The sequence below is a fragment of the Pieris napi genome, chromosome Z, assembly GCF_905475465.1.
Source record: "Pieris napi chromosome Z, ilPieNapi1.2, whole genome shotgun sequence".
In the NCBI taxonomy this organism is placed as follows: Eukaryota; Metazoa; Arthropoda; class Insecta; order Lepidoptera; family Pieridae; genus Pieris; species Pieris napi.
In genome coordinates, this window is record NC_062259.1 from 4,158,848 (window position 1) to 4,184,144 (window position 25,297).

A 25,297-nucleotide genomic window follows, 5' to 3' on the forward strand; every position below is an offset into this window, starting at 1 on the left:
CTACTCTACTAACATTAATAAGATCCGATTGGCATCGAATGAGGCTAATAGGGATATTTTATAATCCAAAAAATAATCTTAAAAACTAATAAATTGATTTTATTTTAATGTGTGCTTGCATTGTCGTGTGTGTTTTAGTTGTATTTTTTTTTTTATTTCTATTTGATTTTTTTTACTGAGAAACTTATGCTTGCATTAACTGTCACACATTTTAGATGTGGGATTTTGTGAAATAGTTGGTGGACTTATGACTGTGTGTGATGTTGTGGGCTTGATAACTAAATAAATAAATAAATAAACAAAATAAATATTAAATTCAACCTAGAATCGCGCCGCAAAAAACAGAAAATCACGAAAACCAAAGTAAATAAAAAGACAAAAAGTAGTGTTGCCATCATACGGAAACCATTAAATTAAACTTGAGCAACATCTGGAATATAATTATCGTTAAGGAAATCATTATTGGCCGAATTGACAAAGACATTCCCATTATCCTCAATTTCAATGACAGTCTCCTTCTTTATCTGGTTGTTGTTCTGATAATAGCGAGCTTGTTCAGTGCATGGACAAGCAGCGTGGTCGACAACTGTTGTGGTGTCGGAGTTTTTTTCGTCGTACTGAACGACTACTTGAGCAGGAATAACCGGCTCGATTTTCTTCTTGCGACGGCGTTGCTGCTCAAGAATCGGTATTTTCATGCCATCAGAAGAAGATGATGTTTGACGCTGGAATAATTTAGCACGGTGTCCGCAACGACACTCGTTCAATGCGTTCTCTTTCCTATGGGCAATAGAAAGAGACATTTATCTCCGCTCATTCGCCCCCGATGCTAAAAGGGAGTTTCTATCCGAAGGGAACTTTGATACAAAAATTTATTCAAAACTATAAGGACATGTATGCCGTCCTCCTAACTGCTAATCAAATTGACTTTAGACTATGTAATTCAAAAATAACCGGTATAAGTTAAAAATAATTAAGAGAAGTTCCATACTTTTGCTGTTTCCTATAAAAACCAACATGAACATTTACTAATAATATTTATTTACTATGATTTTTTCTATTTATAATGATCAATTATCCTATAAAATCTAATACAAATCATTTAAATACACAATGCGGTAGAATATCAAACTCCAATCGGAGACAAACAAAACATTACTCACTCAGCGATGGTTCTTTCACGTTGTTCGAGCTGAAGTCTGACAGCGCAGACTTCTAGAAACAGCTCGTTAGCCCTCGACACTTGCTGTTCATAAACGTAACGAAGATCGCGAGCTTGCTTAAGATCTTCACGACGCTGAGCCACAACGTCCGTGTTCTCTTGCGTGAAAGTATTTGTGTTTCTGTGAACGACTGGTCTTTGAGAAGGAAGTATGTTTGTTTTTGAAGACAGAAAGGGATGGAAGACGTTCTAAAAGAGAGGACCATCTCCTCGTCAGGTACCTTGCTGCGTAGAGAGGGACTACTGTAGGATTACAATTATACTCTGATTTTTAATTCCGTAGAATTCTGACGCATACATTTTCTAACATGTCAGTGATGGCAAACCCTTTTTGGCCGGGCACATTTTTCAATTTCAATACGAGTCTGAACATCTGAGTCTATATATACATTTTATTGTTGGTTAATGTATCCATTTTATTAAGTGCTGTGTCCCACGTTAAAAGTGGTTTAACGGCGAGTGGTAATTACGTTCCTTTTCATCACAAACAGTAAAAAACGCACAAGTGATTTTCTTTTTTAAAAGGTTTACTTAACCTGGAATTAGTAGGCAGTTATGCCAGCTAAAGAAAAAAATAAAGTAATTAAAGTTAATTCGATATATGGATCGTGATATTGAATTTTTTTAGGTAAGACCCCCCATGTAACGCGCCATAACGTTTTTCTGTACCCAAGTATAGTAAAACGTTTCGTGACTACCAAGTGACTCTTTATACCTAAAAGTTACTATTATGTGGTGGAAAGTACTGGAAAGTCGAAAATTATATTCACAATAACGCGTAATTCAATCTCCGCATCGTAACGTTTTACAAAAGGACCCCCCCCCCTCCCAAAATTCGTTACGTAATACTTGAACGCTCCCTAAGTCAAATTTGTCATTTTTTCGGTGGAGAACTTTTTTAGTAGCAACACTTATGAAATGTCACAATTCTACGGAATTAAAAATCAGAGTTAATATAAATCGAGACGCTTCGACTTTCTCGAAATCGAAAAATCTTTCTTGAAACATTCTTTACGAAAACACCTGATTACAAATATAATTTCAATTAGATATATTAATTTTATAATTTTTAATACAAAATTTTAATAAAAACTACTTTTATGTATTACAATACTTAATTCGTATTCACACATTAAATACTAATCACTACTGGAATTGACCGTACCTGGCATACAGGCGCTCCATGCACTGGTGAACTTCAGCGCGCCATCCATTTTGTAAGTTTTTGAATGTCTCTGTATCCATATTGCGTAGATCTCCTCCTGCCATCTCTAAGTGGGCAGCTATGATCTTGAATGGCGGCCTATAGTGCACAATATTATTACTTCCATGTGTATTTTAAATGTATCGCTGAGCATACTTAAGAATTATATAAGAAGTATTAAATCCTCATCATGTTAAAGTATCTCTATAGCCAATTATGTAGTGTTTACACAAACATGAATTTAAATGTATAATGACCAACAGAAACTAACAACCTATATTGTATGAAAAACTACCAAAACAATATAAACGAGTTCAAATGCGCACAGCTATGTTAAATTAACTAACCATCACTTAAACTTCTTAAATATACCGTATGTGTAAAATAAAAAAATAACACAATTTTATTTTAATTAACTACGGTAAACTTTACATGCAAATTTTACGAAATAACAAGTTTAATATTGCCATTCGCGAGCGTTTGAATTTAGATAATATAGACATTTATAGATGAATAATTTCGGAAACAGACTTTCAAGAGTTCACACAAACAAAACGCAACGCACATCTTTTTTTTATTCGAAGAACTTCAGCGGAAGACCTATTGTTGAAGAACATTTAATGTCAAGTCGAATATTGATAATTTTGTCTATTCTGTTGCATATAAAAATATCAAAGGTAGTTTAAATAATGATGGCACAGCCGCAAGCGCATCCTAAATTTTAAAGTAACTTACCGGTTGCGCGGCACACGGTTCCAGCATTGTTTAAGCAATTGTTGCAAGCTGCTAGGGCAATTGCTCGGGATCGGAAGAGCAATTGAGTTGGTGCCGACGCCCCACATAATTGCATGTGTCTCTAGGTTCTTGTATGGCACTTCAACAGTGAGCAACTCCCACATGACAACACCAAAGGACCAAACATCCACTCGTTCAGAGCACGGCTCATGGCGTATCACTTCCGGAGCCATCCAGGCAACAGTGCCGGTGAAACTCATAACTGCACTGACGTCATTCCATTCACGGCTTGTGCCAAAGTCGCTCACTTTTACCATCAATTCGTCAGAGATGAGTATGCTAAAATATGGTGGTGATTAAATCCTCAAAACAGTTAAGAATCCGAAATCGCTTATAAAAATATTTTTTTTTAAGCTAAAATACATAGTTGTTTTTTCTTTTAATAGACCGAGCCATATTTATGTTGCATTTACATAGTTTAAAAAAGAAGTTCATAATGGTCTGGTGGAAACATAAACTAGACATAGCTTTTCTGTCCACCAGGATGTTATACTAATTCACAATTATAATTAAGTTACATAACAAAATTAAACTAAGAGCACTAATACATATATTGCATATATTCATCTAAACAATTTCCTATTAACTATATAAAGAATATTTGATAAAATTAGACATCTAATGTGTAACGGACATTAAAGTCTTTTCCAGGTCAATTATCCAGCAGTCACTTACTTGGGGCTTTTAAGATCTCGATGGATAATCTTATGAGCATGTAGATATGCCATGCCACGAGCAATTTCTTTAGCCCATTTCAATATTTGCTTTGGCATAAATACAGTGTTGCTATGAAGAAAGTCAAACAGTGATCCATATTGACAGTACTCCATAATGATGCAGAAGTCCGGAGGGTTTGTGCACACCCCCAGAAAGCGAACTATATTAAAATATTATATAGTAATAGTTTGAAATTTAAACATGACTTACATAATCAACTCAAAAAACAAATAAGTTAGGCACATACTGCTTCCAACTCTTAACACAGCAATAAATACTTAAAGCTTAAAATTAATTGTTTTTATTGGAAGAGAGATACAATAAGATACAAGCAACTATAAAGAAAAAGGTAAATGTTTTATATAAAAGGTTAACTAATTGACTTTTTAAAATTTAATATAAAATACCAACCAATATTTTCATGATTCAACTTTAAGAGATGTCTGATATTAGTCTCATGTTTAGTGCGTAACTGTTTAACAGCAACCTTTTCGCCATCTAGATGTGCTCCAAACACCACACCTTGAGCTCCAGAGCCCAAGTAAAACAAGTCTGTTATTTTTTCAATTGGAACTTCCACGTTTTCTAAAAAGATTTAATGCCTTTACTATTTTCCTTAAATATTATATCCCTAATTATTAGGCAACAATAAAAAAGAATAGGACAAAATCTTTATGTATTTATTTAACACATTATATTATTAGTTTATGTATAAGGAAGGCATATAAGCTGTTTGTTTGAAAACAAAAACAATAGTAGCCATTTAATTCTTTTTTTCATGCTAATATAGAACCTATTATATTCCAAACGAAAATTAAATACACTTTATGCCCAATGCATGTATTACATTTGGGAGACGTAGCAGAATCAAATGCTTTCCGGCGGGCCCTAAAAATATCCTTACATCTCCCACCGGGCTCATTTATGATTCTATAATAAAAGAAGAATAAAAGAGTCAAGCTCTTATGACTCTATAAGCCTCTACAGATTCTATGATCTAAACCAACTCCCACTGAACCCTTATCTGTCTCATATTAGTAATAATAATTAAATAATTTAGGATATAACTATTAAATCTAGTTTTGTTATTTGAGTTTATGCTTAAGTCAACTTCAATTTATTTAAAAATAATGATTAATTAAAGGTATTTAATAATACTGTCTTCTCTTGTAGAATACTAATATTTAGATTTATTTAAAACCCTTGAATAAAGTGCATTTTACTTTAACCACAAAGGAATCATTGATGAGGCTATAAAAAAATAAAAACAGAAATTAAGTGTAGAATTAAGTTTTGATCTAAAACATTGCTCTCAGAGAACCTGTGATGTAGAGCAGGATAGCATGTGGATTATCCCCAGGGCGAGTTATAAATATAACATAATTTAAAATCAATCGAGCCTCACCTGCGTAGCGCAGCAACCTTGAAAACTGCATCAATGCACGAGCTGCGCAATCCTAGAGATAATTCGAGGAAACGACCATCTTACCTTTTAGGGATTTGTATTCTTCGCCTTTAAACATTGACACCACATTCGAAAAACAATGAAATACACCGCCCATCCAGTAATCTGACTTTTTTTCCTCTTCCCATGGCGGTGTGCCAAAGTCAGGGTCCTCATTTTTCTCTTCAAAAAGCTCGGGGTCGTCATCATACTTGGCTTCAGCCATTATTCACTATTTTATTGAAATTAACTTAAAACGATTGAAGAAATTAAAGCACGGTAAATTATTATATTTTCCAAGAATACAGCCCGGGCAAGCCTATAAAGCTCGCGAATAGAAAATAAGGAACTCTAAAGCTTTAAGCTTAAATGGAGCAAAGCAAAGCTCTCACAGATTATATATTTTATGACAATGACAGTACAGCTGCGTTGCTTGTCAGTGGCGTTCTTAGTAAAATCTAAGCGATGATCTGTGACATAGATTCGTGCTTGATAATTTTAATTCGTGAAAAGTGTTTGCCTAAAAATATTTTTCTTTAACAAAAATACCTTTGAAAAGCTAATTAAAGTTGAACGTAAACTTGCGTTTCAATCACTCGTGACTCATGTAACGTTACCAAACAAACAAAACAGCCCCACGTCACGGATCTCATGAGCGGCGAGGGCGTAGCATGGGCATGACAACGAAAGACGTGCTTCTTTTTACGCTACAGAGATAATATATTAAATACATTATTTAGGCATACTTTTTTATTTCATTTTATATACATACATATTACATATTCCTATATCCTGTAGTATCTTGATATTTTTTAACATCCTTGCGGCCTTGTTCGCCAGGAAATGTATATTTGTCGGTAATATATAATATACTTGTTTTTTAAACATCTTAAAAAGGAGATGGATTTTAAGAAACTATGGCTCCTAATCTAGAACGTCAATCAAGCTAAAATTTACACTTAGGAGCTGTCAAAGCATTTTCTCTACGTTTACGTTAACGTTCGTGAGATACGAATTTACGATACGATTTAATATATTATACATAATACATATATGAAATCTAAGACTTATTTTTTTTTACAAAATCACACTATGACCGAATCTAGTCACGTCAACATGAGGATAAAGTTCGTAAATATACATAACAATAATTAAAAGACGATAGCTGTTACGCGGGTAGCATCGACCTAGAGCGATTCAATTTGTAAAACGCCGGTAGCGCAATCGCTCTCGTTCTCTAAAAAAGAATGCCACCATATTTTTATTTAGCGATTTCATGTAACAAAAACCCAGTTTACCCAAGGCGATCCATATTGTACGTAGACAAAGGGTTGCACGGACCTATTCATACAACGGTACTCGCATTGGGTACGACAGGTGTCAACGCACAGTTCGATTTTTCCTTGATTCTTTGATGTCCACAATAAATTCAGCTATAGATACGACTAATACATTCACGATCTAAATTTGTAAAGTTGTATGGCACAAATACATTTTAATGAATGAATCTATTGTGCTAAAATAACTGAGTTAAGCGTATGGTACTTAGAGAAAGATCTAATGAATTAGGTTTTGTTAGTTTATCGCAGCATTCTTTGTCTTAAAAGTTTTTCAACGTTTGTAAGGAGCTGCAACCATTACACCATGTTCCACATGACATCTTAAGTAATCAATAATAATAAATTAAAAACAAAGATTTGTCCTCTATCAGCAGGAGGCAGAGTGAAATAGGAGCACACACTTACATTCTCGTGGGAACAACACGCAAATATATAGTCGAAACAACTTACATCACCGCATACACAAATTTAAGTACGACCAGTCACCACAAGTAGCACCCGTTCACGAGTATGACGCATGGCCAGCCATCGGCCCCCTCGCCATATTTTAGGGAGAGAGACATCCGACGCATGGACGTCGCCTCAAGCAATGACATTTTAAGAGAACGTTCACATTTCAAGGATCGAAATGTGAACTTGGCTACATAGAATATACTGAAATTAATTGATACCACATGGATCACGGTTTGTTCCCACTTTACATTAAAACAGTCGTCGATGTTGACGATCGCCTTGAGTCTGGAAAGCAGCCTAGAGATTCAGTCGCGTTACCTTTTTATACTGGAAAAATTCATATCACTTGTATCTCACTCGGTATTTTGTTGAAAAAAACGTATACAATTGCCTTGGAAAGAATTACTCGTTTTATGCATCCTTGTGGTTGGTGCGCTAACTTTGTCTTTATTACGAGTACTATAATTATGGAAGCTACTATTCTTTTTAAAGATATCTATATTTTTCCACACATACAAAATATTCTCATAAATGTATCGACTTGCCAAAGTCAAAATATGTAATTGCTTAAACTTCCTTCGGACTGACTCCCGTGGGGACAAACCACAAATCGCTCTTATAGCCCGCTTTTGCACTACAAATATCGATTTAATGTCAGCTGCATTACCCCACCCCAAGAAGCCATAAGTCGCCATTTTTTTTTTAATGAGCACTGTTGGCCTGAGGCCTTAGTTTAGGACCCCGGCTGTACACCAGTGGACTTTCGCAAAGCTCATTCGTAAAATCGTGAGGAAACCTGAGACTCGGGACACTGAAAGCTAATCACCTACTTCCCTATAAACGCGAATGTTCACAAAACAAACACAGATATCCGAGACCAATTAGTGCAAAGTTAAAAAAAAAACAAAAGAATTATTGGCATTTTCAAAATCCGGCTTCAATTTGCATTGCTTTGATTTTGGCTCACTTTAAAAAAGTAAAGGTACAGTCTATAAAAGAACAATATCGACGTGTCTGGTTCGGACATACCATCATACCGTTTGTACAGCCAGTAAAGCTGCCAGACATCCGTTTGATAGTTCGCAGAAAAAAACGATCCGCTTCGTGGCTGTTAAAAATTGATTATACATAGCCTAGAGCAAAATACGAGCTTGCTAGAACAGGAACTAAAATGCTATCAACGAAAATATTTCCGCAAAGCAAAAATGTCTGCTACTTTTGACAATGTACAATAAGGATTCAATATTTTTTCTATCACCACGTTCTTATTAAAATAATAAAGTGTAAAATGTATTTTTATAACAGTAATACTTTCCAAGTATAGGTAAAACCCAAAGGAAATTTCCATTTTATTGAACATGAAAAGCGTTTCTTTTAAATTCCTGGAAGTGCACTGGGATCTCAGAGTGACGTTGCGTTGTGAATCTCGTATGTCAATAAAATATTCGATGACAAAAGGGTGTAGAATTCGCTATATCACGTTTCTGCAAACTACTTGCACCTAATTGGCCCTCAGGTGGGTGTGATTGTGGGTTTACTATAAAGTAAGCTCATGCCAACATTTATAACGAAACTAGAACGTTTTAGGTACAAAGATGAAAAAAAAAAAACACAACCAATTAATGCTGATAAGTTTCTTTGAATATTATAAAACCAACATAAAACCTTTTTCTCATGGCATATATTAAGACTAAAAGTAAACACTAGTAAACTCTGGGTACAGGGGGAATCGTCTGAACTTCATCGTCCAAGGTTTTGTCTATGACTGGTCTATAGCTAATAGTAACTTTTCCGGTCGCGAGATCGAGGTGAGATATGCTGTGTTTACGCCAATGTTTCTCTATGGGCTTCGCTGTCTGTGGAAATAACAACATACGAAAATTAAACACAGTTGACAGTAACTTACTTCCTATAATTCTTAAGATATCTAGCTACATATGAAGAACGTACATTATATTATACGTATTTAGTAAGTACAATTTTTTAAAATTAAATTAAAAGAAATATTCTCTATAAAAATATGCGAAATATTTCAGACGTAATAATTATTACAATTTAATATTCACGTTAACTCGGAAATTGAATGATGTTACGGTACCGCACTTACTAGGTAGACAGTCTGTCTTTTTTTTAAATGGAATCGCTGTTGGCCTTTAAGGGCCTTAACAGCTCAGCTCGGGCTGTTTTGGCGGCCGGAATGAGCGTTTTTCCCACGACAAGCGCAAGGGCGTCTCATGTGAGACTCGGACCTCGGCTTGGGCCGTCGCGGGGTGGTCAATCGCCATAGGGCAGCACGGTAGCTCACTGGAGTGAGCGAAGTTTTTTTTACTCTAATCTGATTTTTATTTTTATCAAAACAGTCTGTCGGTTTACTAAACTGAACCGATTTGTCCGTGCCACCCAAACCTCTACTTTTTGGCCTACACAGTACACATGCCAATGTTCGAGTTATATATATATATATTATGCACAAATCAGTATACCTGTCCTTCTGTCGGTTTACTGTAGTCCATTTCATCTTCTCTCTTTGGAAAGTCATCTCGAAAGTGTGCACCTGAAACAAAAACATTGATTTATGTTAGAGCAAAGGAATGGGTAACTATCAATGGCTACCCACTCATACCCGAGCTGTTTTTAATTTTATCTAGATATAATTTAATTGGATTTAAAAAAACGTAAATATTTATAAATAATAAATACAATGAACTTTATTGTCGCACCAAACACGTTTATTTCATTGAAAGTAGAAAATAGTATTTATAACTTAAATCCTAATTAGTTTATTACAGTACAAGTCAAGATAGGTAGGAAATAGCGGACTTTCCTACTTGAATCAATTTAACCCCGTTTTAAACATGTTCGACCATACGAGGGGTGATTATTATAATAAGTACGTACATTGCAAACTCTAATTGTCATTTAATGGAAATAATCGTTACATTGTATAGACAACAACTGTCAAAGTTATGGGCAATAAAAATAGTTTGTTTTTTGATTCAGAGAAAATAAATAAATTGAAACTATACGAAATCGCGTGTGAGCTCTGACCAAGGGGGCAACCACTGAAAGGCGGCAAAACTTCCTTTCTCTTCTATAGATGGACTTCCTCCAAAACATGCCTTATTGGATTAATCTTAGTAAAACCTACCTCTGCTTTCTGTTCGATTTCTGGCGCAGGCAACAACCTGAACTGCAGCCTGCAACATATTCTGAAGCTCTAGACTTTCTATTAGATCGGTGTTAAAGTTTTTCTTCTGGTCGGTAACTTTCAAATCTTTGAATGCCGCATACCACTTTTGTATTTCTTCCTGGGCTGAAATATAAATATTGTTGAAATAAAAAAATAATTTATCATATATAATTATATTGTTTCTCTCGTGAGCCACAGCGTACTTTTTGCAACTAACCCACACTATCATGACTCTTGATATTTCTCAACTTTAGTAATTTATAGAAAGCGAAAGAGGATTTGCGACAAACATAATTAGCCCTCGTTTGAGGGAGGTCAAGCTCTGCCATGGATGTTAAGTATTAAAGTTATCGAAACAACATTACATATTTAGTGTTTGAGGTACACCAAATGAAAACCGAAATAGAATTCACTGTCTTTATTGTCCTCTGACTTACATGGCGGTTTTAGGGCGACTCATTGATCCACGTGCAAGTGGAATTACGAAATAATGATACGTCTACAATATTACAAATGGAATTACACATACAACGTAGGCAGTTTGCTAACGCATAATACATTGGCAAATTCAACGTGGCGCAGACTATAAGGCTACGCCATAATGTTAATACTCGGAACGAACGCAGGCTGCAATTTCCCCGTACTAGATTAGGTATCTAAAGTTAGTAATTATATTTTGGGAAAAGGGATACTTTTTTTTTTAAATCCCAGACGCTCTTTTATCTCTGCCTTTTAATAAATTTAAGAAATGTATTATAGGAAATCTGAGTAAAAAGGCTTACCTACTATAAAGTTAACGATTATCGATTATTATTATTATAGATTAAAAGGGCCTGGGACAAGTGCTGGACGGGCTACTTCTAATTAATTTTCTAATATTTTTTTATAAGTGTTGTTTTCCATAGTCATTTTGTATAATGATTTGCTATTTTTCAAAGCTTTTTCTCTCGGCCTACCCTCTATCTTCTTTGCCGATGAGTAGGGATGTCTACCGATTCAAATTTAATGACGTGGAATAAGTGATACCTGTATATTATGTTCCATAATAAACATATTTTATTTTTTATTTTTTTTTATTTTAAGATAAGCCTACCTGGAATTGTAAATATTGTTTATGCACTAAGTTTTTACGGTGTAACTAGCAAAACCACCTAAATTCACTTGCTACTGTTTAAGTGATCAGTTAAATTATTGATAATTATATTTACCTTCATCCAATAACTTCGCTTCCCTAAAGACACCGCATTTATTTTGCATAGTAGTTCTCATATTCAAACGAAGTTCGTGCGGGAAGACTGAGCCCTTCAAAGCCTTTACTTTTTCTAAGTTATCAATAGATGCATCACATATATTCTGCAATAAGTAAAATAATAGAAAATATTCCACTATAATATTATCTTCATGATTGCAAGCTCTTTGAGAACTCGCCTCCAAGAAAGACAAATGAGAGTATTTATTTAATAAAAAATTTCTGCCAACCCTTTAAGAGTGTTTTCTTATCTCGAATACATTAAAATTATTTTTTAATTCCTAACGAATGATTACACAGGCCACAGCCTAATTATGTCGACAGAAAATTAAAATGATGTTATATACGTGCGCGATGCAAGTTCATGCTATACATAGTTTGTCTCTCGCTTGAGCCTATAAGTAAGTCCATGGTGGAAAGTAACCAAGCTAGTGTGACTCATTAAAACCCAACAGCACCACCAGCAAGCCCCTGAGGCAGGAAATAAATAAGGTAACAGCTTCGACATCTGGCCACACGTTCCACTGTCATGCCGCCTTCCACATCCTTTAATGATGTGGGTTGGACCTCGAAGACAAGAACAACATCAGTCCCTTCGCCCTAGTTTAAGACTAGTAAGATGAGCTTACATGTTTTAACTCTGGCTGTTTATCACCAGGAGTGGCAATGCATCCGATATTTATGCCAATCGCCTTCCCAAAGACTACGACGTCGAGAATCGAGTTGGCTCCTAGTCTGTTGGCTCCATGACAGTTGCTCACCGCTTCACCTGCTGCATGTAACCCAGGTATCGGTTGATCACCGCTACCCTTGTTGATGATTGCCTGTTAATTAAAAATATAAGAAAACCTTAAGACCAAATATTTTTTTGTAATAAATAATCAATGAATGATTACTGGTGACTTAGAAATCTTTACAAACCAAGAAGAAAGTGTTAAATATTAATTTAAATTTCGCGCCTCTTAATGTCACTTACTAGGAAAACGAGCAGCGCTTTGAATAACTGCCACCCATGGACACCTGAAACGCTTGGGGCTGGGGGGTTTGCTTCTGACCTTAAAGGGTAAATAGTACGCTCTTTACTTGAAAGCTCCTTCTTTTAGTGCTTCTCCGTTACTGGAGGTTGGCCGTCAGTCTTTTGAAGCGGCCCGTCCACTCCCTTACGTTGAGAATCCATGATGTTTCCTTCTTGGTCTTATAATCAAGATATACTTATATATCGCATACTAAATAACTACCTCGCCTTTATAATTTATGGCGATGCCGCCCATAGTATAATGCACCGTGGGTATGACTGGAACTGGTTCCTTTAACACATCCACTCCAGTAAATGTGTAAGCAGTTTCGTGAATACCAGGCAACTGTTTCATAATTACTTCAGGACTCAAATGATGCAATTGGAGGTAAATATGGTCCTTCTTTGGTCCTACTCCTCGGCCTATAACATTTAACAACATTTTAAAAAACATTGCAAGGGCTACATGTTTTTAACCTTTATACTTCTTATCCCTTCTCGGGTCATAGTATAAAAAATTAAATATGTATATTATATAATTTTCTATTTTCTGCTCTTTAGAATCAGGGGCTATACCTAAAAGCGTTAAGTTTTTTTAAAGTTTAATTTAGCACACAGCGACTCCCCAATTCGATGAGAGCCCTCGAAACAAAAAGCGAAGAAATAAATCTGAAATCATGAAAGCAAACAGCAAAACTTGCAGTTTAATTTTTTAATATTTTTAATAATAAGTACTTTTTCCTTTGTCATCGCATAGAAATTTTTGTTTTCTTTATTATCGCCGCTAACCACTTTGTGAAATTCTAAACCGATGCATGCAACGCAGCAGTGTGTATTTGAGTTACAAAATGCAAACATCGCAGTACCCAATTTTCATGTTTCCCTTTATCATCAAAGCAATACGCGGGAAGGTAAAAAACATCGCGTATAGCTAACAATCAGTAACTCGAACTAAAAAAGTTTTTACTACATTTTACAAGTTAAATGTGCTTTATATATCACGTCCGTATCTATTCAATTATCTCTGACGCTAGATTAACTAATTATAATCGATTAAAAAGCCTTAAATTCAGTAGATAATTAATTTTAATACTCAATTACTTAACGACTGGTTTAAGGAAGCTTCTGAACTATGAGTATTAGAAGTTTTTTTAAGTAATAATTGCATTAATATGTTCACTTCACTTTCATTCAAATATTTAAAACAGGTATTAATGAAGTACAGCTGTAAAATCGGCTGTCATTGTATGAGGACGGCACGGCAGACTTGCTATTTGATTAAAAAATTGTCACGATTTTTTGTGAGTATTGTGTAACGGGGAACGATGTTGGGACTGTATTCATGGGCGTGGGTAGTAAATTATTGATGTGTTCTCCTGTTAGCTACCGGATATAATTATATGTGTCGTATCGGTAATTACGTTACAATGTTTTCTAATTAAGCTATTTTATACCTTGTCTAATTTCAGTTGCCATAGATCTAGAGACAACATCACGGCTTGCTAAATCCTTAGCTTTCGGAGCATATTTCTCCATAAACCGCTTACCCTCGCTGTTGACAAGATATCCACCCTCGCCTCGACAACCTTCCGTCATTAAACACCCGGAACCATACATGCCTGGTGAAATTTAAAGACTTATACACAAATTATTCAGGCTAATAGGTACAGGTATGATTAGGATTTAAAAACGATAAACTATAAATTAAGTTTTATCTATTCAGCAAAACACAATAAGCATATTTCTGTAACATCGTGCGGTGAGTGAGATTCCCGCAGCCCATGCGGTTTGCCATTTTTTATTTAAGGACAATAAACTTTCAATAAATAATTACTAACAAACTAAAATTAGGTACAGCAGCAATTGCCGCATCCTAGTATTCATCTCAAAACCACCTACGTCTCAATTCCTAATACAAACACTAACACCGCAAGGGTTCGAAGTAGGTTCGAGATAAATTCCTGATTACCTCAGCTTAGTGTTTCAGACCATAAGAGAAATCGAAAATCCGATTATACTAAGTTAAAGATTTGCTAATTATTTACCCGTCGGGTGAAACTGTATGAATTCCATGTCTTGAAGAGGAAAGCCAAGTCTAGTCATCATCGAGCATCCATCACCCGTGCATGTGTGAGCAGCCGTGCACGAGAAATACATTCTTGGATATCCACCGGTAGCTATCACTGTGTTTTTCGCTTGAAACCTGTAATTTTACATGTAATTTTCCGAACCTCACTTTATCAAAGGAAACTATTTCAGAACTGCAATACCTACTCTATTGAACGAGGTATGAAAATTATTATTTATAAAAAAAATGTTTTAATTCTATTTAATCAAACAGTGAAATTTGAGATTAGATTTACGTATTAAACGTGATATCCCTGGCCAACCAGGATCTGCATTCTTTTAAAAATCTAAAGTCCAATGTATCGCCGTGAATTGTCTATCCCGCCGTTGAGCTAGGCCCTTTTGGGACAAACGAAAGTGATCGCTCGCGTTGTCGGAAGTATTTTAAATCTTACCTTCTTTAAATAAACATGAAGCATACAGAAAGATTTTTAGGTATGTCGTTGTTACTAAGTTGCGTCATCAATCGGAATTGACAAGGTGTATTTTTTGCGTAGTTCAATTTCGTAGATCAACATCAGCAATATTCCTTTTTTAGAATATTGCAGGTGTTGCAAATGAAACCAATTCTAGTCATCAAAAATACTTTTGAATAGCAGCGGCAACAGCGTCATATCAAACTCTATAGGAAAGAGTTATTACGCGATGCTCCAGAGTGGAAATATAATCACCTTCGAAAGACTAGCAGTATGTTCAAAGGCTTTGCACGTGTAAAATATATTATTTTTCTTTATAATATTCTCGAAAAATACGCGGTACACTAAAAATACCGGAACTCAATTGGATTTCTAAATTTTAAAGGTAACGTGTTATTTTTTGAATACACGGGCCAGCGGGCACGAGGTTCCAGTATCGTTAGGCCGTTTCTCCACTGCTCCGGTCCGGCAAACGTTAATTACCGATCCGATTTAGAAACTCACAACAGTACTTACGTGCTTCTCCACTACTCCGGCATCCGGTTTTTAACGGGCCGATAACTTGCTAGATCGGAACGCGGTGTTTTATCGGTCCAAGTATATCCAAGAGTTTATAAATTATTATTCATAGGTTTATTTATTTATAGTTATATTATATCACAAGCTGGCCTGGCGAACATCGTACCGCCTAACAATCGATTCTTTATTTTTTTTTAATACTTATTCTGCTATTCGGGACACCGGTCTAGCTAGTAAGATAAAAAAAAGAAAGTTGATAAGACATCAAATACATTATGTCAAAAAATTTACCTTCCCGGAACCCCTCCACTAACACTTGAACTTTATGATATGGTATTAAAATTCAAATTGACTTTTAATTATTTTGTATGGGAATATAGAAAAGTGTTGTATTTAGGCTTTTTCACTTTATTTTTTTTCATTTTTCTCTCCGTAAAAACCATCCTCGTACTTCAAGGAATATTATAAAAAAAGAATTGGCCAAATTGGTCCAGGCGTTGTTGAGTTATGCGCTTACCAACACATTTTGCGATTCATTTTTATATTATAGATTAAGTATTAGTGAACTATTTATTAAGTAGATTATAATATTTCAAGATAGACAATATGAAAAAAGTAATAAACTAGCCAGGCAATAAAATATTCAGAATTTCGAACGTTTTATTAATAAAATAAAGTATATGGGTTTTAGTTAATATCAGTGTTGCATGATAAATATACAAGTATCGGTTATTGTCGGATCGGATATAGTGGAGAAGCGCAATCCGGCTTTCCGATATTTTTTTAATGACTCATTCCGGCTTCCGACGCCGGACCGGAGCAGTGCAGAAAGGGCCTTAAAAGATACCGCCGTCTGTGGAAATTCATATTACCAGAAAGCTCGCAAGTGCGTTTCCGGCCTTATAGGAATTGCTGCGCTTGGTGAACATAGCTTCAAGGTTTCGTCAGTAGTTAAAAACAGAACTTTAGAATTGTATGGTTTGTCAGCCATGAAGTCGCGATTGATATTAAATATCGAGAATTATAAAAAAATCATTATTAATTTTTCTCTTAATTTTTTACTATACGCATTTTATTGTTATGTTATTAAAAGAACCTAGAAAAACTCATAAACTAAATTAAATGAAAATACTACTATTTTATCTAAAAACGCGTCTTCATTTTTGTTGTAAAAATGTTTTTATACTAAAGTTATTTGGTTGAACACGTTAATTTCAGGAACTACTCAGGTACAATTTCAACAATAATTATTGTGTTAGCCGGTTTTAACGTATGAACGCAGTAACCGCAGCATCTATTCTTAAGAAATATAGTTAATTCAGTTTAACTCCACAGATTAATTTAAATTGCATGGTTGAGTAATTTTTTTTTATAGAACAGAAGGAGAACGGGCAGGAGGTTCATCTGATGTTAAGTGATACCTTAGTGTTTATTAATAATTTTCAAGTCATTTACAAACCGATGTAGACTACTGTCATCCATGTCCATCGCAAGGGCCCCAACGATTGCTCCATCTTGCATAAGCAGATCCAAAACAAAGAACTCGCTGAACAACTTGATATTCTTAAACTTGGTGCTATACCCGTAGAGAGTATGGAGTAAGGCGTGGCCCGTACTAAAAGTGTATTTTCAAATATGGTTTGCATTATTATAGTATAAAATAAAGAAGACTCACATACTTAGTCTGGCCATAAATAATGTTAATTAAATATATACAAAATATTACATTTGTTCTAGTCCCGATCTTAATCCGCTGGATTATGATTTATGGTCAGTTTTAGAAAGTACGGCTTGCTCTTAACGCCATGATTTGGAGTCCCTAAAACAATCCGTACGATTGGAAGTAATGAATGTAGCCAAGGAAAGAGTGCGTGCTAACTGTTTTTAACGTTTAAAGGACTGTATTGCAATGAAGACCACTTCAAATAAGCTGTTTATATTTTAAATTGTTTTAAATTTATCTTTAATACTAACGAACTGTAAAAGTAATAACTGTTATTTTCAATAGAAAAAAATGTTTTCTTTGTTTCAGTATTTATGGCAAGAGTAGGTATATATTAAAGTACAAGAAAAAGAAGTGACTTTGCCTTACACAAGCAATTAAGTTAAAAAACAATCCAAATTATCGTTAAGATCAATAAAGAAATAAATTAAAAAAACAGTTTATAAACTTATTATAGAGACTTAACCTAACATTTCTCAAAACAATTACGTAGAACGGACGAGACGATCAGGCAACAATTACGCTTCACTTAACTGAATAACAAAATAAAATCCGCTTAATCCGCTTCCTTGATATAATTAGATAAGTGTTTCTTAGTAATCTATTTTCAACAATAAAATAGATTATTATGAAAAGTTATATAAAATTTCTACTTATAGCGAAAATAACTATGTAGAGAAACATTGTAACAATAGGCTTAGAAACCAATTAAAATTGAGATCAATCTCAAAATTGTATTGTAAAAATGTTCCACTAATTTAACTAATATACTAATAACTTATTTAATATTATAAATAAGTTGTATAACGAGAAATGCACGCAAACTAAATTCTCCAGATTTTTGCCAATGTTAATTTAATTAGTCAATATACATTATACCTAAAACATATTTGGGAATGTGCAACGTTCCCTTCTTTGTTAATTAACTGCCGAAATCTGTATTCACATGAAACTATCCAGGTTGCATAGCATTAATATTATTAAAATTTTCCTCCTAACGAAATAGTTTTTAGTTTCTGAAATGAAAATAGGCACATACGTAGTACGTACTTTAGTTAAGTACGAATGATGTGTAAAATTCTTCTTACGGATTATTGCTATTATTAATATTTCATTATCGCTTTTTATATTGTTTCAAAAACCTTCTATGACTGCAACTCAACATACAGATATCATATACGTAACACCAGCGTCTCGGTAAAGAAAAAAATCTAAACGCTAATAATTATAGTATTGATATGTATTATAAAAATTTTATAGTTTAACAACTTATAGTTCAGTAGTAGTATGTGCTAACGGGTTTAAATTAAACGTTATTTTCGAATGTTGTTTAGACTATTAAATTTTTTACCCTTTATGAATAATTCTTTTGTATGGAAGTTTGTTTATGTATTTTTTTATATTTGAATTCTTGGTGCTCTCTTCTTTCGATTTAAATTATCAATTCCGCACATTCATACAAATTATTTGTGTAACCTCTTCAATAATTATTTCATAAATTACCGTCTAAAATTCGAAGTATTAGCGTGTTTCATTAATTTAAAGGGGCATTAAAGATACTCATCAGAATGAGCTCAGAAAACTTTAAAATTAGGACGGCTGTATGATGGCGACGTGGATCTCATACGTATTATAATATTAAGATTCTCATTAAAGAATATTATTTATTTAAACGTTTTTCCATTTTTTATATGTTGTAATATTGATTTGTAATTTGTGATGCTTATTTATTCTAGTTGTTTTAAGAATAAATTAAAGGAGTTATCACGTACCGATCAGCTACAGCGCAAGTCCGCTTCGCAATCTCCTTTCCACAGTTCTTGGTGCCGCCACCAAAGGACCGCTGGTAGATCTTCCCTTCTTGAGTCCTTGAGAATGGCATCCCCATGTTCTCCAGTTCAAAAACACAGCTAGGCGCATCGCGTGTTAGTTGCTGTATTGAGTCCTATAAATCACCAATGCTGTCTAAGACGATTTTTTTAATTTTATGTTTTCAGCCAGAAAAACTTTCTTGACGAGCTTAAAAAATAAGCCTTCTGAGATTGTCATGCCTTCTAAAATTATTAGTTCTATTCATATGAAGCCTATCTTTTATGCTATTTTATATATATAGGTATAGTCGTATTTTTAATTAGACGAAGCCAACTGACAGTAGCTAATGTCACTTTGTAAAATAATGTTGCCATATTTAAAGTAATAGTGATGCGTTCAGTTCTTGTTTAATCAGATGAATGAACAATGAGTGTGAATAGTTAATCATTTCAATCAATAAAATAATATTATTTCTATTTCAAAATTGTATAAAAGTGCTCTGATATAAGTAAGGTACTAGTACTATGTAACTACAATCAGTTTTTTGACGTCTTATTACAAAGCGCGGCGCGGCGACTAGTGCCATCACCGATCATTAGTTCAGGGGTTTTTACTTTGTCACAACACTATTTTTATTTCATTAAAAACTGACAACACCGTAGACGTCAGTTGACTTCGTCTAATTAAAAATACGACTATAGGTATAATACAAAACAGGTTTCAAGATTTCCCGATTTTAAAAAGTGACAGGTCCTGAAAGGAATACGTGTGTGTATCTTAAAGTTTACAATTTACACAAGGACTGATCATCCGGTCATGGTTCTATGGGTAACCTAATAATTTTGAAAATTTCAAATATACTGCCGGAATATTTTTTATTATAACAAAACTAAACTTTTATCTATTTTTCTTTACAGTTTCGAGATATTTAAAATAATAAATTTTCCACAGCAATATATACAACTCCCGGTACTATTTTTATTCGGAAATTGGCGTTTGCCTGCATTCGATTAAGCCCCGATTCGATTCCGTAAAAATAAAAACGTTTTATTTTTACGGAATGTTGAAACATCCGGCCTTCAAATAAAATGAAGTTAATTACCTGATCTCCAAGCCAGTCAGAACCCTTAACTGTATCATAAAAGTGCCACCGCCAGTCGTCTTTGTGCATACTTCCTATAAAAAAAATATTATTATAAAAAAAACAATCATCATGGCTCTACGTATATATGGAAAATGTATTAATTATAAACAAACTTATAACTATTACTTCAGCTATTTATTCGAAAACTTGAAAGCACGGTTATTATATTGCGGTTTCTTATAAATAAATTTAGTCATATAACTGCGAGAAAAAGGGGACATGTCGTGATTTTGCGTCTCGGACTTCTTCAGAAAAGGAATATTTATTTTATTTCTTAATTTCACTCACTTCGTTGCATTAAGACAAATAAAATCAGGTTATATATATGATTAGGAAGGCAACGGGCGGCCTTATCACCAGCAAGCGATCTGTTTCAGAAAAACGAAAAAGAAGATGAGCGCAATAGAACTTCTTTGCTTATGACTATAATAGGCTCTAAAATAAGGCCCATTAAGAACGTCCTCGCCAACACTATAGTGAATTTTAATCCGTAGCGCTGAAGTCGCAATCAAACGGAAACTCAATAATACTATCGAAATCGTCAAGTGTTCCACGTAACTTCAACAGCAATTCCGATCTACATATTGCATTTTTGTCCAAATTTGTGACAGCGGATATTGAGAGACATGCATCAAAATTAGGATTCGTTGTTAGATTTCCTTTGTTAGGTATTACGTAACGTTGACTAATTCTCAGTAATTGAAAGCGCTTTTGAAGTATTACAGAAGCTTCAAGGATCCTGCTTTTCAGGGTCCATATTCTAGCGGACTTTTTACGCAGATTTCCGACTGTGTTTACGTGTTAAATAATATAACATTTTAACATGTAAAAACTTAAAGACTCAGTCTCTAAGCGCTAGTATATTATATTTACTTTGAAAAATAAGCAATAGCAAATAGCGCTCATTATGAAAATATTAATATGAGGACGATATTGCATTTTACGTCAATCATATTGAACCAAAGCGTAAAATGTAAAACCTAAAATATATTAGTAAATATTGTATGAAAAATTTCAATAACGTTCTGAGTTTAACTGAGGAAATGTATAGAAAATTCATTAAAGTATAATTGGGTCCGAGAGTGTTATTCGAAATATTAGCAGAGACAAATGTACGTCGATTGCATTAGATGATTAGAATATGCTATTAATGTAAACCAATACCCTTGTTATATCGAGTATGCGTGATATGCTTGATAGGTGTAACTATCAAACGTATTAAAATACACAGTAATATTACTAGATTATACTAAATTATCTACAATAGTATTATAAACATGATTGTACTGTATAAGACGTATGTCTATGTATGTAAACGTTCTACGTGTAACCTAATTATATTGATATTTAATCTATGTTTTATATAATAAAGAGGCAGTCATACTCGAGATCTTATGGATTTAATACGTATCCAAATACCTCCCGTACATCCCGTACATGGACCTGACATTTTCCAATTCAACATGGAAAGAAAAAGAACAAATTTTGTTCTTTGTATGTTGCAGAGAACTGATTTAAAAAATCACAATCAAAACACTTCTCACTTCTAACAAAAATAATCTAACCTATTGATGCGTTCATGCCACCCTGAGCTGCGATAGTGTGTGAGCGGGTTGGGAACATTTTCGTAACAAGAGCCACTGAAAATTTCGATTCCGCTAAGCCTATAGCTGCCCTCAATCCTGCTCCACCAGCTCCTAATACGAGGCAGTCGTACTTGTGGTGGTGTACTGTGAAGCTCTGATGTCGGATACATACTAAAATAAAATAAAAACATTTTAAGTAACCCAAGGCGGTAACTAATTTTGTTTAACTGTCGAGTTATATTGCCATTTAGAAATATATTATTCAAAAGCCTTACTTTGATTATAATATAAAATTTAACTAGCAAAATATAGAATAATGTTTACTTGTATATGTTGTGTGTCTCAAAGAAGTCCTTGGGTAGAAATATTTCTGAAAAAAAGGCATTCCATTAGTTCCAACAAAATTTGCTCAGATATATTTCATTAGTGTCATAAATCTTTTTGTGCAGTTTGACAAGCCTAATTAAACAACGAAACGTAATTTTTTACTCAAAAGATGCATTACAATTAGAATGTTTGTTTTATATCGCAATCAAATAAATATATTTACTACACGAATGATCGTTTATGTTCACCATTGACTAATTACGTTCAAAGTGCCCTTGAATGACCTCAACAATGCTAATAAACTGAGCTGTGTTCATTTTTATTTCAATAATGCTTACAAATTATTTTTTTAAGATCGTAAGTACAAATTTAATTGGCATTTACTTCGATAAGGTTATTATTAATAAATTGCATAAAAATGTCTTTTAAAGGAATTACTAATTTTATATGTGTACATATTTACTACATTTCAGAAGATTAATTTGAAAGTTCGTGTATGTTGCTCTCAATGTTTAATTAATTAAACATCATAAGGATTATTTTGTATTCATTGAAAAGTTGCAAACAAACATGTTGATACAGTGGTGCACTTAATTTAATGACTCGTATCAAGATATATATTATTTGTTCAGTTTTCAGATAGACCCGTATTAAAATCCATTAGTTAATTTTGTCATATGACAAAGAGAAAACTCATTTGTCATTTAAAACAATATTACGGCTTTTATAAAGACTAACTTCCAACTAGTTTCGCTCACATGAATTTCATGAAACTAAAATTAATTATATACATAAACCGCAGGTAACTGAACAAAAACATTGATTCCATTTAAAGTACAACAAATAATAGAGAATTGATAATTATCGGACATCATTATGTGCACTATAGGTAGGCGATTATAAATTATAAGCAGAGATATTCTGCGGTTCGCATTGACCCGCAATATAATTAATTGGTTTTCTCACGATGTTTTTCTTCCGTACGAGAAATTTCACTGCGAAAGAAAATTTCAAATAGCGCAGAGGTGTGTGGATCGTAAGTTATCATTAGTTGGATGCGTTGGTTGAAAATCACGGTTAACTAGGTATACATTATGGTTATTAAAGTTCAACGTCAAATCTATTTCAATTACATACCAAATAAACAAGCATTATCCAAAAAATTAAAGCTCACCAAAACTTGAATGGGAAAAAACACTCTAACGTATTGTTGTTACAAAATGTCAGAATGTTTTTTTTTAAATTGAAAAGTTTACACCAGTTTTACCAAAGAGATGGGATACCTTACTATATTTATATGCATTGAAATTCATCAAGATAGCAAAACGAATGTACAGTAAAACAATGCATTAGTTTATCTTAATTATTTATCTTACAACCGATGTAATTTGAAGGAAGTTGCTATTATTGTAATAAATAAAATTTTAAAAACATTCCCTCATATACCTTCACAATGGTGCTCAAGACCGAATGTGGAGACTATAACATTGGTGTATTCCACTTAATTTTTCGTTGTGAATAATGCATATATATAAAAATAATTACTAATTTTTAATTTAATAGTGATGCAACGGAAGCGTCTTAGCGGAACCAGAAACGGAAGCAGATGTCAAAAGTAAATTTTAGCAGAGACGGAAACGGATGCAGAAATGAAATAATATAAAAAAAAACAAATATATTTCTTTATTAAGTATCAAATACACCAAATCTAGATTAGAAATAGATATACTAAATCTACTATAGAAAACAATATTGCAACTTATAACTGAACATTTTATTAATAATCAAAATTAAGTAAGTTATATTTTATGAAAAGTAATTTGGCCGATTTTGCACCTAACAATCTCTTCCGGTGTTCTTTGTATATAAGACCAGCTCCGCTAAATAATTGCTCACTGGCGTCGCTGCTGGGGGGTACCGACAAATATTGGCTAACTCTCAGCCGTCGCAAACTTCCGATTGTATCTCCGTTATAAAAGTAGCGGAAACAGAAGCAGAAACGAATTTTGAAAAGCGCCCGGAACTCCCGCACTAGCGGAAACAGAAGTATAGTATAGAGAGCTGCTTTTGCAAAAATATGAGCTTTAAGTTTGATACCCTTGTATGAACGTGGTTTTTATGTGTTTCTATTAGAATTTAGGACACACGTGATGGTACACAACAGTCCCAGCCTTTGATGAAGACTAACAAGATTCTTCATTACGCTGTTGTCATTATTCCAATAAGCGTGTGCAAATTTTGATAAAAACAAAGTTGGAATTTGAGATATCCGTAATTATTTGGTCTACATTTTTATCTATGGTTTAAAATGAATAATAAAGATTTTATTTTTATTTAATAATTGATATCTTTTAATAAAATAAACTTCTCATTTATTTAAATATCCGATTAATTAACTAGAATTATTACTCGTATCTCCTACTTATAACTTGTTAGTGCAAATAATTGTATTTATATGAAACCTCTTAAAGTCTTTCGCGCATTTTCTTTGTTGTCGGAAGTTAGACGGTAAAAGTCGATAAATCTCGCGGGAAATAGGAATACGTACAAGATTTTTCTTAAACATCGCGAATGTTATCCTATTTTCTTTTTAATTTACTTCCAATCTTGTTGCTGTTTAATGTAACTATTTGTGTCAATGATATTTTTGATGTTAGAAAATGGGGTAATGCTGAGCTGAGCATTTTAGTGATCATTTATTGCATGATTTTTCCAATGACTTGACTTTTTCAATACCGCTATATAGACCGCTACCTGGTCCAGTGACAGTAGTATTGGAAAAGGCAAGTCTCTTGGATAATCCATATCTCAATCCAAAGACAACCAAAATTGGTGATAGAATTCCAAAACATGTCTTCATTAATAATGTTACTAGACAGTTCAATATGCCTATTGCTTTGCAATGTATGAAAACTGTTAATGTTAAATGTTTATTAACAAGGTTACTGATAACGAGTTATATCCATCACAATCTTAAGTTTAAGCTAGTAATACTTCATATTCGAATTCTTTAC

General features: G+C 33.7%; 2 protein-coding genes across 2 annotated transcripts; both read right to left on the reverse strand.

Moving 5' to 3' along the window:
- Nucleotides 1–106: 106 nt before the first annotated feature.
- On the reverse strand, nucleotides 107–5,772 carry LOC125062695 (mitogen-activated protein kinase kinase kinase 12-like). The gene is made up of 7 exons (XM_047668769.1): nucleotides 5,428–5,772; nucleotides 4,350–4,523; nucleotides 3,897–4,098; nucleotides 3,162–3,500; nucleotides 2,388–2,525; nucleotides 1,164–1,343; nucleotides 107–780 (listed from the first exon to the last, which is right to left on the reverse strand). The coding sequence occupies exons 1-7, from the start codon at nucleotides 5,606–5,608 to the stop codon at nucleotides 414–416; spliced, it is 1,581 nt and encodes a 526-aa protein (XP_047524725.1). The 5' UTR covers nucleotides 5,609–5,772; the 3' UTR covers nucleotides 107–413.
- Nucleotides 5,773–8,836: 3,064 nt separating this feature from the next.
- Nucleotides 8,837–23,498, reverse strand: LOC125062867 (succinate dehydrogenase [ubiquinone] flavoprotein subunit, mitochondrial-like). The gene is made up of 14 exons (XM_047669089.1): nucleotides 23,421–23,498; nucleotides 22,281–22,326; nucleotides 21,936–22,127; nucleotides 20,329–20,402; nucleotides 19,187–19,359; nucleotides 17,151–17,306; nucleotides 14,675–14,832; nucleotides 14,084–14,248; nucleotides 12,853–13,052; nucleotides 12,244–12,438; nucleotides 11,574–11,718; nucleotides 10,324–10,488; nucleotides 9,659–9,729; nucleotides 8,837–9,031 (listed from the first exon to the last, which is right to left on the reverse strand). Exons 1-14 carry the CDS (start codon nucleotides 23,433–23,435, stop codon nucleotides 8,879–8,881), a joined length of 1,908 nt encoding a protein of 635 aa, XP_047525045.1. The 5' UTR covers nucleotides 23,436–23,498; the 3' UTR covers nucleotides 8,837–8,878.
- Between the last annotated feature and the right edge of the window lie 1,799 nt (nucleotides 23,499–25,297).